The sequence below is a fragment of the Elephas maximus genome, chromosome 6 (genome assembly GCF_024166365.1).
Source record: "Elephas maximus indicus isolate mEleMax1 chromosome 6, mEleMax1 primary haplotype, whole genome shotgun sequence".
Lineage (NCBI taxonomy): Eukaryota > Metazoa > Chordata > Mammalia > Proboscidea > Elephantidae > Elephas > Elephas maximus.
The window spans coordinates 6100722-6115849 of record NC_064824.1 but is presented as its reverse complement, the minus strand read 5'-3'; the positions used below and the strand labels follow the sequence as shown (position 1 = coordinate 6115849).

Genomic DNA, 15128 nt, shown 5'->3' with positions numbered 1-15128 from the left:
CTTAAGCAATGACCAAGGTAGGACTGAGAAGGACAGTAGAGCTAACAGCTGTAAACACCTAGTTGGGACATAAAAATAAGATTTGAGAATTGTAGGTGTTTTCCTACAGGCATTATTCAGGAGGGTTCCTGGAGAGAACGTGAGCAGACCCTTAGAAGGGTCCTTAATTAATTAAGGAATTTTTAAAATAGCATACTCAAAGCAAATTTAGTATATGCTTTGGGAGTTTACATTTAAATAACATTTTTCTTCTTGTAAGTTTTCTATATAGACATGTATTTAATACTTTTAATAAGTTAAAAAATACCATATTAAAAATGTGAACAAGTTTGCTTTTACATACATTACGAACATCCAAAAACAGGATGTGTTTGTTTCTCAGGTAGTTTTATATTCTTCTTTATAATGAATCTTTCTTTAAAAACAAGCACTTTATTTTTTTATACCCAGGGATTCCTTTCCATTTGATCAACAATTTAACATTTTGATGAGATTTATTGTGGATCAAACTCAGACTCCAAATCTCAAGGTCGGTAACTATTTGTCATTATAATTATACTTTCAGAGCTCAAATTTGCTTAAAATTTACTTATGTTATTCATAACTATTGGGCTAGTGTGAGTAAAGCTGCCATGAACATTCTTGCACAAATCTTTGTGGACGTGTTCCCATTTCTCTTCGTTAAATAACTAGGAGTAGAATTACTGGTTCACAGAATGAGTGTATGTCTAACTTTATTAGAAACTGCCAAAATGGTTGTACCGTATTGTATTCCCACCAGCAGTGTGAGAGTTCCAGTTGTCCGTATCCTCACCAGCATTTGTTATTATTAGTCTTTTTCACAATTACGATTTAAACTAGAAAAGTAAGACAGTCTCATGTGTTGAGACAGGTATCTAATTGGAATGTTTCTGTAATGTTAATATTTTAAGACCTCAAAATTAATTGTTAAATGTTGGAAATTCATACCTATAATAACAAGACTAAATTTGAGAGAGGATGTGTGTTAATTTCAAATGAATCATGTTCATCACCTGTTCTTTGATATTAACTTTTGTTGGGGTTTTAGGATGGGCCCAGTAAATAATAGCGCTTTTCTCCTAAGGCCAAAACCAATTGAAAAGTCAGTGGAGAAGTTAGGGCAGAGTCAGCTTCGTTACTGTTAAATGCTGGCTTATAGGACCTGGCCTAGAATGTGTGAAAAACTAACTGCAGAGTTGAACTTGTCCTCCCAGTTAGTGGCAGAGTGGAAAACTTGACCTTCCCACGTGGACTCCTGCACTGGAAGACTCTTGTGGCAGGATGAGGAACAGAGCACCCCTTGTGAACAGGCATGGGATCCAAAAGAGAAGGGAACCGAACTACATGCCAGTCCCTGTACCCAGACTTACCTTAGTCAAGTCATGCTTTCTTCCTCACGGATGCTTTTCCATGTGGAAACACAAATCCAGGAGAAAGGAAGCTCTCCCTCAAAAGCATTTGCTTTTCTCTGACACCTCCATTAGGGATTCTATACCCATTCCTCATTTATTGACATGAGTAAGTTCCAAAGACCAGGTCGTTATGCAAAAATAGGCATTATGCAAAAATGGAGGATGACCACATCAAATCACAAAATGGAAGATGACTATATCATTACATAACTGCCAAACCACTGAATCATGGCCCAACCAAGCTGACAAATAACCATCACAGCCAGCATTGCTCTCTCTGCTCGGCATTTGTTACTGCCAAATGTACCTCGTTAATGCACAGACTAGTTGGATGGTAGGTTTTTTACTATCATTGTGAATACAAAATGTCAGATAACAAGATAGTTAATAAATGAGGAGTAAGTGTATTAAAAGATTCATAAAGCGTACCTAACGTTTCTAACTATTGGATCTTTCAGGTCAAAGTTGCAATCCTAAAATACATTGAGTCTCTGGCCAGGCAAATGGATCCAACAGATTTTATAAACTCTAGTGAGACAAGGCTTGCTGTTTCTAGAATTATAACCTGGACAACAGAACCAAAGAGTTCAGACGTGAGAAAGGTATGTCCAAAAGATCTAAAGTATAATTACAGACCTTCTTAGGCATGTGCTAGAAGAATTAATTTAGAAACTTGCAAACCGCCCATTACAAAAATCTTTTTTCCTCCTTTTCTGTGAAAACCAAGACTTTGCTACTGCTCCTTATCTTCACTCTCCAACTCTGCCCAGTTGCAGCCTTTGAATATCAAAATGAAAATCTGAAATCTTGCACGGTGCATTGTTTCTAAGCATCTGTTTTATGTACTTTATAATGCGGAAGCATTACTGTATTACAAGTACGTTTGTCTTCCTTTTATCAGTTTTGCAACATGAACTTTGAAGATGGAATTGTATGTAAACCTAAGGCTACCTAGCCTTAGGGTACCTGATAGTAAAATGTGGTTGAAAACTGTCATGAGATATAATGGATTCTTGACTTAAAAGAGCAGAAAACACTTCCAATTACATACCACACTTGGGACCCACTCTCTTTGAGTTGGCATGTAGGGGAGGGAAGGTAGGATCATATTTTTTGAGACACCCTAATATCGGGGTGCTGTCTTGTTCTTGCTACTTTCTTGTGAAATGGCATATTGAGAGGGAAGTAACATTGTGAAGAGTACAGTCTAGTATTATTTGTATTACTAGGTAGGAATCTCGCTCATAGGACTGTTAGGAGGAGTAATATAAAGTGTTAGTTTCTGACACATTGTAAGCACACAACAAGTAGAAGCTATTATTGTGTTGTTGCTATTATTCCCATTCTCTTCCCTTTCTAAGCTTGGGTTTTATGCATGGCCATTGTTCGTTTGCTTTGTGTAAAAGCTACCCTTTTTAAAGACATATTTCTCTGTTCTGCTTTCAGGCTAAAAGTAGCTGATTTTGGTTTATTTATATATAATCATGAACCTTGCATTTTTTTCTTTTGTACTGTACTCTGTGTGCAGCCATCTCTACCAATAAAGCCCTTTGGCTTTGGGGTCCAGACAGGGGAAAAGGCTGATCCTAAGCAAAAATATTTTATGGGTAAGCAATAATTAGGAAAGTTGGTGCATTTCCAAGTGCAAATAGACAACATCACTCTCTCTCTCTGATGGCGTTCAAAGAGGAGAACCAAAGAGTTACCTGAAAGAGTCATACAATTCATTTACTATTTAAACCATCTTCAATGCTTATTTTCAGTTCTTTTGGGTTATCTGAAGTCACTTCACAAGACTTGGTCTTCATTGGTTTGATGCTCCTTCCATTGCTGCCCCTGCCTCTCACTCTTACTCCTTGTGAATGCTGCTTAACTCCTCACCTTCAGATCCAGCTCAAACCCAGGTTCTGGGACAGTAATCCTAATTTTCAGAGGAACCTGAGAAGCTTTAAATCAGTATTTCTCAGTCCTGTCTGATTTTAATGCACAGAATTGAAGCCCGTTACTTTAGAGATTGTCCTGGCATTGAACCTCAAGACACACAGGCTCCTGATATAGTCCTGAGCTGGTTGCCACCAATTCTTTTGCTGCCTAGCCTAGATCCACAATATTTTCGGGACTAGGTCTAACCTCACTGTCTGCAGTGCCCTTCCCCACCTCCTTAACCAGTACCTAAACTCACAGGCTGCATCTAAACGCAGCCTAGAGCTTGGGGCCCTGCTGCTCTTGACAGACTTCCATCAACCTGACTGCCCATCTGCCTGGTTTTCTGTATATTGTCAGCTCTACGTCGGCTGTATCGATCATGGAAAGCTTCCTAGAGAAGATAACATTCATCTTCAGTCTTGAAATAAGGATGGAATTTGCACAGGCAATGAGAAATTTGGGAGAAGGGATGTGTAGTCCGAGTTTAGGAAATATGATGCGGTTTGTCTGGGAACAGTGAGTAGGCTGGTAGGTCTGAAGCAGACGGTTCTGAAAACTGGAGCAGTGGGAGACTGTTCTGGTCATGCCTGTATGCCTAGAACCTAGCACATTGCCTGTAGGAACATAGCCCCTTGCCTGTAGGAACATAGCCCCTTGCCATCTAGTCCATTCCAACTCATAGTCACCCTAGAGGACAGAGTAGAACTGCCACATAGGGTTTCCAGGGAGCACCTGGTAGATTCAAACTGCCAATCTTTTGGTTAGCAGCCAGTCTCTTAACCACTGTGCCACCAGGGCTCCAGTAGGAGCATAAACCCAAATACCATTATTACTGAGTTGATTCCAACTCATAGTCACCCTATAGGACAGAGTAGAACTACCCCATAGAGTTTCCAGGGAGCACCTGGTGGATTTGAACTGCCGACCTTTTGGTTAGCAGCCGTAGCACTTAACCACTGTGCCACCAGGGTTTCCAGTAGGAACATAGCAGGTATTTAATAAATATTTTGAATGAATTAATGAATGGCACATACCCAAAGAGAAATGATCCCATGTCACATAACATTCTGAAGCTGCCAGTTTCAAAACCGTAGTCTTGAACTTTCTGGTTTTTGTATTGATTCTTTGTATTGAATAATTTCTACAAACTTAGCAGCTTGAAACAACACAAGTAGGTCAGGAGTCTGGCACATGTTCTCTGGATCCTCTGCTCAGGGTCTCACCAGGCAGAAATCAAAATGTCATCCGGGGCTGTAGTCTCCTGTGAGACTGAGTCCTCTTTCAACTCATTGGTGGCAGACTTCAGTTCCTCATAGTTGTAAGACTGAGGTTCCCACTTTCTTGCTGCCTCTCAACCAGCGGTCATTCCCAGCTCCTGGAGGCTGTTAGCCATCTTCTGCCACATGGCCCTCTCTACAACATAGCAGTTTGCTCCTTCAAAGCCAGCAGGAGAATTTGAAGAAAACTTCCTAAATTTGAGGAAAAACTATTAAATTTACACTTCCAAGAAACTTAACAAACTCCAAGTAGGATAAACTCAAAGAGATTCGCAGCAAAGGCGCACCATAATCACACTGCTAAAAGATAAGGTTAGAGAGCCCTGAAAGCAGCAGTAGAGAAGTGACTTATCATGTCCAAGGGATCCTAAATACAATTAACAGTTGGTTGTCATTAGAAATTATGGAGGCCAGAGGGCAGTGGGATGAAATATTTATATAAGTGCTGAACCAAAAAAAACTTTCAGCCAAGAATTCTATATTCAGCTAAACCATTCTTCCAAAATGATGGAGAAGTTAAGACAAAACCAGCAGGAGAATCTCTCTCACTTTGAACCTCTCCAACCTCTTTTGAGGGCTTGTCTGATTGGGTCAGGTCCACCCAAGATACCATATTTTTACAAAAATAATGTGTACCTTCTACCTTTGTTTGCCAACTACACCCCCCCACCACAAGGTACTTTCCTAAGCACTACCGTCCCAATTTTTTATATATTGCTATAAAATTAGCATAGTGTGCTTACAAACATACCTTGTAAGGGGGAGGGTCCAGCTGGCAAATGTAGAACTTGTGTGTTATTTGCTTAAAAATACAGTAATCCTTTTTTATTAACTCAAAATCAGTTGATTAGGGACCTTAATTACACGTGAGGCATGTACACCAAGGGACGAGAATCTTGTGGGCTGACTTAGAATTTTGCCTACCATGGCTTTGGGCTCTCTTTCAGTGGGTTGGCAGGAATCTCCTACAGTTACTTGGTAATTTCAGAGGTCTTATTTAAGTAGGGCATCTTTTTACCTTATTATGCAAATTGTAATGCGGTTCAGCTTAGTCCAGATGCACCTCTGCACTCGGGGCACCCTCCGGATTTCTTCATCATCCAAAGTGTTTATGGCTCTAGATTGTTGGACTTTCAGGGTGCCCATCCAGCAGTGACTAGTAAAGCATTGTTACTTGATTCAAATAGTGTATTAAAGTAGAGTATCCAAGTATTTGTTCTTTTGCCCCTAAGCTATGCACCAGAAACTGTACATTAGGGTACTGCAGATAATATAAAAAGTAAGAGTGCTGTCATCAAATAAGATTTGAATCTCAGCTTAACTGCTGACACCTTTCAAGTTTTGGAGGATTGTGATTCTTAAGTAAAGGACCCAGCTGAGGTTGAGATTTAAAACTGATAGCCACTGTTATTATTTTTACTTTTAGATTATATATGCTTAGATAATTTTTTCTGTAAGAAACCAAATACTGTGACTGCTAACAAGTAACAACAGTTAAAGAGGTTTTTCTTCTCTGATTCAATCATGCCGCCTCCGCTGTTGGCCAGTCCCTGCTTCACCATAATTGAGTGAGGAGTGATTTCCCACTTAGGTCAGCTTCAGCCTGCTTTGGGCCCTGAGGAGGAAACTTGGAAGGAAATTGTAAACAGGTAGATAAAACTGTGTACGAATTTCAGAAAACACACTTGTTTGTTTGCATTTTGGATCATTAATACCAAACCCTTGTGAGAACACTGGGAAGATTTTGAAGAAATCTAAAATTAACACAGTACTGTGCTTGTATACCTGTGTAAATGTTTGTTTTAGTATATTTTATGATTATCCCAGTGGAACAGCCTGTGTTGAATAAGGAACGACTGAAGATCATGAAAGCACTCTCAGGTTGCTAATTTTGTATAGCACTTATAATGACATCCTAAAGGCAATAGCAGTCATTGTTTAATAAGTTAGAAAACTCTCTGCTTTTCTTCTCCGTGCTTTCCCAAATTAACACCAGTCCTGAAGCATTTGCCCAAGCTTCTTCTACCATTCAGCTGTTAGGAAGAGTTCCACGCAGTTCATGGCCTGAGTGTTCTTTTCAAACAGCAGTAATGAGATTTTGGAGAACCCCTGACCCTCAGCCCCAAATTCCACTATGGGGGCTTGTCATTTGATCCTTAAGTTACACTAGAGTTGTCCATTAGAAGACATAGGCACTAATCTGGAATGTTGTCTGGCTGCTTACTGCTCCTGCCTCCTGTGGAAGACAGCAGTTCAAAGATGCAGACGAGAACAGTTGCCTGTTTCACTTTGTGGTTCATGTGAGCGTGAGCTATGTCCCTGGCATCTCTCCAGCCCCACCCTGTATTTAGAAATTATTCTTTTAATGATAGCGTATTGATGGCGATGTTGAATATAACCCAGGTTTCTTCCTTGCTTAAATCCCAGTCTTCTGATATCTCGTTAAGGGGGGCGGGGGGGGGTCATAGATAAAATATTTTAGAACCATGACAGCCTCATTCTTTTTAAAACTTTGATATGAGAAATCTTGTTTAAAAAAACATGCTTAAATGATACTTTCCATTTTTGGAACTTGGACCTCATTAAAAAGAGATTTTGGAAACAGCTTGAAGTCAAAGAGCGAGTTTTTGAAACCTGTATGAAATCACACACATACACATCATCTGTCTAACTGGTCATATTTTCAGAATTTCTATTTGATTTCTTATTAAAATCCGTCTTCAGGATTATTGGGGAAAAAATTCCTTAATGGCCAAGAGTTAAAGGTATATTGGACATGGATAAAAGTCGCTAATATTAAGTAGCCATGAATTTTCACAGCTTCCGGGCCTGTTGTCATGCAGCCCTCCTGTTCCTGAAGGGTCCCACGAATTTTATACTTTGCTTCATGAAAACTCTCAAGTTAGCTTGTGGTATTGCATATCATATCAGTCTGGAAAGAAATACTGACTTTTAAGTAAAACCAGTGGCACATTTCACATAAAATTATGCTATTCAAGAATGTAATGGTACATTTTATAATTTTCAATCAACAAAAACTAAGTGCTCAAGCTTTCCCGTTAGATTGATGGCATTGAAGTATTTTCACAGCTAAAGCTGTAGTCTGTGTCTTCCCTTCTCCTTGAAGTGCACTGAGTTTTTTCTGCATGTACTTTTCTAACATCTAATAAAATGTTTTTTTGAAGACACAGGTTACTTTGCATGATTTTTCAAATTTGCTCTATTTTAATAGAATTTAGCTATATACAAATCATGTTAACAGTACATTAAACTTGTGGTGAAATAGATTCCTTTGGGTAATGATTTATTTCAAATGTTTCAAGATGTAGAAATTTGTATTATAGTGCCTAAAATCAAACCCATTGCCATCAAGTCAATTCTGACTCATAGCGACCCTATAGGACAGAGCGGAACTGCCCCATAGGGTGTCCAAGGCTGTAATCACTACAGGAACAGACTGCCACATCTTTCTCCTGCGGGAGCAGCTGATGGGTTCGATCCGCCGGCGTTCCGGTTTGCAGCTAAGCGCTTTAACCACTGTGCCACCAGGACTCCTGTATTTTAGTTCAACGAATAATCTTTTTTTTTTTTTTACTAGTATCGTAATGGTACACTGGCCCCTTATGGTTTAATTTGGATAGAGAAGCTATTAATGATTATATCTGGGAGTCAAGGGAAAAGAGCAACATGCACTTGCCCAGTGCTGTGTTTAATGAATGCTTTTGAAATGTTGAAAAAGTAATTTCTGATTCTATGGAAAACAGTATTTCACTGATACTTTTAAGTTTGTAATTAGCTTTTTAATTTTGGTTAAATATACTTGAGTCTTTGGATTTTTTTTCCCCCTTCTCCAGGTACAAAATAGTAGCTTTGTCCTAAGTGATTCTGGAATTAATTTTATTATTATAAAAGCATTGAAATATTTTATGGTGTTTAAGAATTTATCAGCAAACACATTTTTATGTAAATTCTATGTCATCGAAAAAATTCAGAATAATTACTGCAGTCATAAAAATTATAGTCTTTGGAGAAATAAATATATGCTTTTAGTCAAAATGAAAAAGAAATTATTGGATGCACAGAAACCATTTTTTGTAATGTATTTTTCTGTCTCCACTCTTTTAGACATTTGTAAGGAAATGCCAATTAGTATTAACTAAAATTGTTCCTTTGGTATAGTTTTTCTAAATCAGAACTGTTGCAGTCTAAGTTTTCTGGCCTTCTCTCCTAAGCTCTGGTTGTCTGCAGCTAGACTGGTGTCGCAGAAAGCAGGTTACGTGCTAGAATGGTCAGTCTCCTGCGGCTGCTGTGGCTTCGGCCGGCCGCTGGCTTGTCCTCCTCGGCTGCTGCGGTCGCTACAAGCAGGACTGCAGCATGTCGTCCGCTGGGAGTGAAAAGGGCCTTTTCCAAAGGGCAGGAGAGCGGGTTTTTTAATCGCACCATCTAAAATCTGCTTGCTTTCCCAAAGACTCTCTCTTTCCTTGGTTCGTGGATGTAACAGTAGGAGCTTTTCACTTGCATTTGGAGTATCTTTTTCGAGTATGTTTCAGTCCATAGGAGCAGGTCTGTGGATGTCTACTTCGACATCGCAGGGAAGGGCCAAGCGACAGCAGTTGCACAAGATGACCTAGCAGCAGCTCATTTAGAACGTTGCCTTTCAGGGTGCACACTGGGAGCCCTGTCCACTTCTCACCCACTAGAGTGACCTTAAGCCTTTCTTATTTTTTAATTGTCTCATTTACTTATTTACCAGCTTCCTTCCTGGTGCCAGACAGCAGAGGGGAAAGTTAAAGGAATTCATCCTTAATGTACTGTGGAACTATAAAGCCAAGGTGTTAAAATGAAGCAAGGGTTTATTTTGCAGGTTGAAGTCTGAGTGTTTATAATTGTTGATATTTTCTCCACATGCTTTTTAGTTTTGCTTTTTTTATGTGAAGGGTGTCCTGTTATTAGTGATTTTACTTACATAAAAAATTTTTTTCTCTAAATTTTGTTTATTTCATTGTTATTGAGAATATATACACACCAAAACATACACCAGTTCAACAGTTTCTGCATGTACAAATTTAGTAACATTGATTATATTCTTTGAGTTGTGCAACCATTCTTACTGTTCTTTAACATGAATTCACTGCCCCCTAAGTTTCCTGTCTGATCTTTCGAGTTGCTGTTGTCAGTTTGATCCTGTATAGGTAGATCTTAAAAGAGCACAATGCTCAAAGCAGATCTGATTTACTAGTTAAGCTATTGTTCAGTTTTAAGATGACTTCAGGAGATATATTTGGCCTAAGGTTTGAAGATTTTCTCAGGGCAATAGTTTCCTGTGTTCATCTGCCCTCCATGGCTCCAGAAAGTCTAGAGTCCATGAGAATCTTAAATTCTATTCTGCATTTTCCTCCTTGTGATCAAAGATTCTTCTCCAGAATCTTTGGTCAAAATGTTCAGTAATGGTAGCCAGGCACCATCTAGTTCTGGCCTCACGGCAGAGGAGGCAACTGTCGATAGAGCCAGTTAGCCACACTTTCCGTATCCCCTGCCTATTCCTGACTCTCCTTCTCCTCCTTCCTCTGTTGCTCCAGGCAGATAGAGACCAATTGTTGTGCCTGGGATGGCCACTTGCAAGCTTTTAAGGCCCCAGGTACATGTAATGAACTAGGAGGTAGAACAGAAGCACTAAACATATTAATAGGCCAGTTAACAGGTGTGTCCCATGAAACCATGACCTTAAACCTCCAAATCAAGGAATCAAATCCCATGAGGTATTTGGTTGTACAAAGCAGCCTCCTACTCTTTTTTTTTTTTTTTTTTTGGTCTTTTTGTAAATATATCTTATCACACAACTTTTGCCAATTCAGCTTTTTACGGGTGTACAACTTATTGATAGCAGTTAGAGTAAACAGCTGTGCAATCCTAACCTTAATCAGTGTGATCTTTCCTACACCGTTAACCACCGTTATCCCCTCCCTCCCACCACTGGTAACGATTAATACGCTTTGGTCTCTATACATTTGCCTTTTCTTACCTTTTTATATAAGTGAGGTCATACAATATCTGTCCTTTTATGATTGGCTTAGTTCGCTCAGAATAATGTCTTCGAGCTCCATCCATATTGCAGCATGTATCAACACTTCGTTTCTCCTCCTGGCTGAGTAGCATTCCACTGTGTGTATGCAGCACAATTTGTTGATCCCTTCAACTGTGGGTGGACATTTATGTGGTTTCCACCTTTTGGCTACTGTGAGTAGTGCTCAGAGAACACTGGTGTACAAGTCTCTGCTTTCAAGTCTTCTGGGTGTATACCTAAGAGTGGAAGTTCTGGGTCATATGGTAGTTGTTTGAGTTAAATGTTTTCTTTTTAAAACAATTTTAATGAATATTTTGACGAAGATATGCTGTTGTACATCACATAAATTGATCTTATTTTTTAGGCAGCGCAAATTGTGCTCATCTCTCTGTTTGAATTGAACACTCCTGAATTTACCATGTTAATTGGTGCCTTGCCAAAAACATTCCAGGATGGTGCCACCAAACTCCTGCATAACCACCTCAAGAATTCTAGCAACACCAGCGTGGTGAGTACGTTGGGTCACAGTTGGTGCCTCTGTGCTCATGCTGTGACCTCTGCATATCCATTGTCTAGAACCTACTCAAATAAAATAGCCTATTTCCTTGTTCTTTTTTAGTAGATTGTGGGCTTCTCCTCGATGCTGGGGGCCATGTCTGATCCTGGTGTATCTCTAGCCACTTCATAAGCATTTTATAAATGAGTGGATGAACCTGGTATTTAAATATGGCCTTTTTCTTGGGTTAGGTTGTTCAACCCATTCAATTTTTAATAGCCTGTTTAATTGGTTATTTGTTCATTAATTGAGTTAGTCTTATTTTTTAACACTGCAAAATGCAAATACTCAATTATATCTGACGCTATAGGATAACCAACATCAGTCATTTAACTCCAGGAGTGCCTATAAGACAGTTGTACATTTTTTGTTTATATGCACTTAAAATTGGCCTTATTATTCCGAAAAAAAAAAAAAAAAAAAATTGTGCAGATTCTACCCATTTGTTTACATATGGGTTAAAAGGCCAAGGGAAGAATGGAGCTATATTCGACATCAAGTCCTTCAATAATGGTGCTTATTCTGCCTTTGCCCAGGGCTCTCCAAGCAATACTATTGGCCGGACTTCCTCCAGACATACCAGCAGCAGGACCAGCCCCCTGACCTCACCCACCAACTGTTCCCATGGGGGCCTGTCTCCAAGGTAAAATCATTTCAACAAAAAAGAAGAAAACTAAAAGCACCCTAATGTCTGCCCAGCCCATTTCTAGATCTTAAGATCAAGTTTAATAACCAAAATGAGTGTTGGGTCTCAGGAGACCATGCGTTCTGTCCTTACTCAAATCTTAACTGTGTGGCCTTGGGCAAAGTGGTTAACTTCTGGGATAAAAAGAGCAGTGTGTACTGAATGTTCTCTGCAGTCCTTTCAGCTCTAAACAGTATAGTACCTTAAAGATTTTAAGTATTCTAGTACTTACAGATTTTAAAACTAAAAGTTGTATTTAGTCCTGCTTTATATAGAATCCATGTTGAAATTCGTCACCTATTCTCTAAGCGATCGGAGAACCTGAAGGTGTTTAGCCTTACATGGAGACCCTGTAGAGTCAGTCCACACCAAGTCTGGGTTAGTTTTCTAACCAAGTAGCCCTTCCAAGCCTAGTTACTGTCATGAGTTCATGTTTCAAGCAGAATACTGCTCTGAAGGACTCTGGTTTTTTAGAACCTAAGAGCTAAAGTTGGATCAACAATTTCAGACTTGTGTTAGAACCCTACAAACATTGACCTTATAGAACCTGTGCAGTGGCTAAAGAAGAGAAACTGCTATGTCTAAGGATCTTTAGATAACACTTTTTCTGGCCAGAGCCTGCAGAAGTCTGCGTGGTATCTTTAGCTACCCCTCACTCGTGCTGGAGTTAGCGTGGCCCTACTCAGAGCAGAATCACTCTGGGCCCAACAGGTCAAAACTTTGAGGAAAGAGCCAGCATCTGGACCTACAGGGGCCACACATGCTGCGTTTGTCTAGAAGAAGTCCAGCTCTTGGGGATCACTAACAACAAAAATCAGGAGGTTCTTGTCCTGTGTATTGCTTATATCAGGATCTTAAAAGGAAATACTACACCTTTTTTCCTTTAATATTAGTAGGAAGATACTGAAACTTAAGTGCTTTTAAACTTAGATTTTTTGAAGTCTACCAAACTCCATCCTCACCAGCCGAAGTTATCATCAGTTTCTAGAGATATTCTATAAGTATTTTAGAACATGTTAAATTTGTATATTTTTTTGGTGAAACAAAGTATTTTATATACCTGTAGTGTCTTGCTATTTATATTGCTTATATTTAATCTCCTAAAAATCCTGTGTACTATTTAAAAAAAAAAAAAAAAACCCATTGCTGTTGAGTCAATTCCGACTCATAGCAACCCTAAAGGACAGAGTAAAACTGCCCCAGAGGGTTTCCAGGGAGTGGCTGATAGATTCCTGCTGCCAGTGTTTGGGTCAGCAGCCTGAGCTCTTACGCACTGCGCCGTCAGGACGCCCTGTACTGTATTCAGGTATAGTGGAGCACTACGGGACATCTCCACATTTGGCCTGTATGCTGTCGTGATTTCAACAGGCTATTATAATTAGGCAGTTGAGGCCAGAAACTAATGGAAATATGTCTGACTTTACCCAGGTGTGACTGGGGCTCAGCCAACTGTTTTTTTTAATACTGACATCCATACTTAAGGTACATAGTTTGTCTTAAATTACCAGTTTCCAGTGTTGACAGTAAAATCATTATGTATTCTTTTCTGGTAGAGTGACTTATGGAAAACTTGTATTCCCTGTAATTGTTGCCTTTGTCTTGAAGCAATACTTTTGCAACATTATTGGGAAATCTGTTCTTTCATAACACAGTTCATGCTACTTATCTTTTATTTACTTCATTATTAGGTCAAACATTCTTTAGGTAATAAGCAAAAGGCAAACCTCAAATTAAGTATTTTATTATGTATGCTAATAGTCTAAGTAAAATATTGGTGGGGCTGCTAGCATAATCCATCAGAGCTAAGAATCAGCTCGATAATCAATCTTCATGGATCCCCAGATCATTAAAATTTTAATTTACTTTTCCAGGTCACCATTTCTTCTAAATTGGCCTGACCTCAATTTTTACTGTTAGGGTTACAGGTCAGTGGAAGAAATAAATTAAATATTCATTCAATATTAAAAACTCCAAGTGTGCTCTGGAGCCCTGGTGGCACAGTGGTTAAGAGCTATGACTGCCAAGCAAAAGGTCGGCAGTTCAAACCTACCAGCTGCTCCTTGGAAGCCCTATGGGGCAGTTCTACGCTATCCTGTAGGGTCAGTATGAGTCGGAATCAACTCGATAGCAACGGGTTTGGTTTTTTTGGTTTTAAGTGTGCTCTAAATATTTACTTGTGAACAAATTCTTCTTTTGGAAATTAGTTATGGAGTTTCTTTTTAATTAGCTCTCGTTCAGTGCATAAATACTTGAGCTCAACAGAAGTAATTTTTCTTACGACTAAAATTGTCCTTCACTGTGAAGAACTGCCTCATGTCATTACGTCCCTAGAAGTATTCAGACAGGCTACATACTTCCTACAGGAAACATTTAAAAGAAATGAATTCCTGCACTAGATAGAAGAACAGCTAGGTCACCACGTGTTCTACAGTACATAATCTCAGCGGTTCTTCTGAGCGGTGCTCTTGAAACTTTAGTTTTCTTTGATCTTCCCATTCTTTTGGATGATCTTGACCATATATATGATGTTGGCTTTTCATCCTTAAGACAAAAAGGTATCACCTTTTATTTGTCTTTAATTTTGGGCATCAAAATGAACTTTTTTTTTTTGGTCTAAAAATTCTACATTCAGGTTATGGTGATAATAAGGAAATATTCTAAAATCATGAACAAATTTAATTTGATAGTTTTTTAGAATATCACTCATCGGGAAGTCATTATTTCTATTTTTATTTTAGATAACAGGTTCAACTTTTGTAAAATATCCATTAATTGTTGTTTGTTTCTGTGTGAGGGAAGAATTACTGCTTCTTACCAGCTGATGAACAAATACTACTTGGTATTTGGAGAGATTTATGACATGGGATTTTTCACTATTAAACACATATTTCTGTTATCTCATTTTATCTAGTGTGATTTTATGGTAAACGGAAAACAGAGTAGACAGAGACTTCAGAAATTATCTGAAGTCCGTTCTCTTAAAAAAAAGAAATTATACACAATTGTTGCTCTGGCCTGCTGTACATTCTTGACAAACAAGTCATAAAGCAGAATGTCACTGGATAATCTCTGTGTCCCCTAGCAATAAAAATAATTGCAGGTAGGTTTTATGTTTCAGCCATCTGAGCACCCACAGTATCCACAGAATCAGAGTGGGATTAACTGTGAGGGTGTCCTGAGGCATCTG

The 15128-nt window shown here is 38.9% G+C and overlaps 1 protein-coding gene across 1 annotated transcript in view; it reads left to right on the top strand.

Moving 5' to 3' along the window:
- The window catches only part of CLASP1 (cytoplasmic linker associated protein 1), a 373393-nt gene that overhangs the window by 307345 nt on the left and 50920 nt on the right, over positions 1-15128 (top strand). The window contains exons 28-31 of the mRNA XM_049889062.1: positions 451-529; positions 1892-2035; positions 11065-11208; positions 11793-11899. Of these exons, the coding sequence (XP_049745019.1) occupies positions 451-529; positions 1892-2035; positions 11065-11208; positions 11793-11899 (474 nt within the window). The remainder of the gene's footprint in view (positions 1-450; positions 530-1891; positions 2036-11064; positions 11209-11792; positions 11900-15128) is intronic.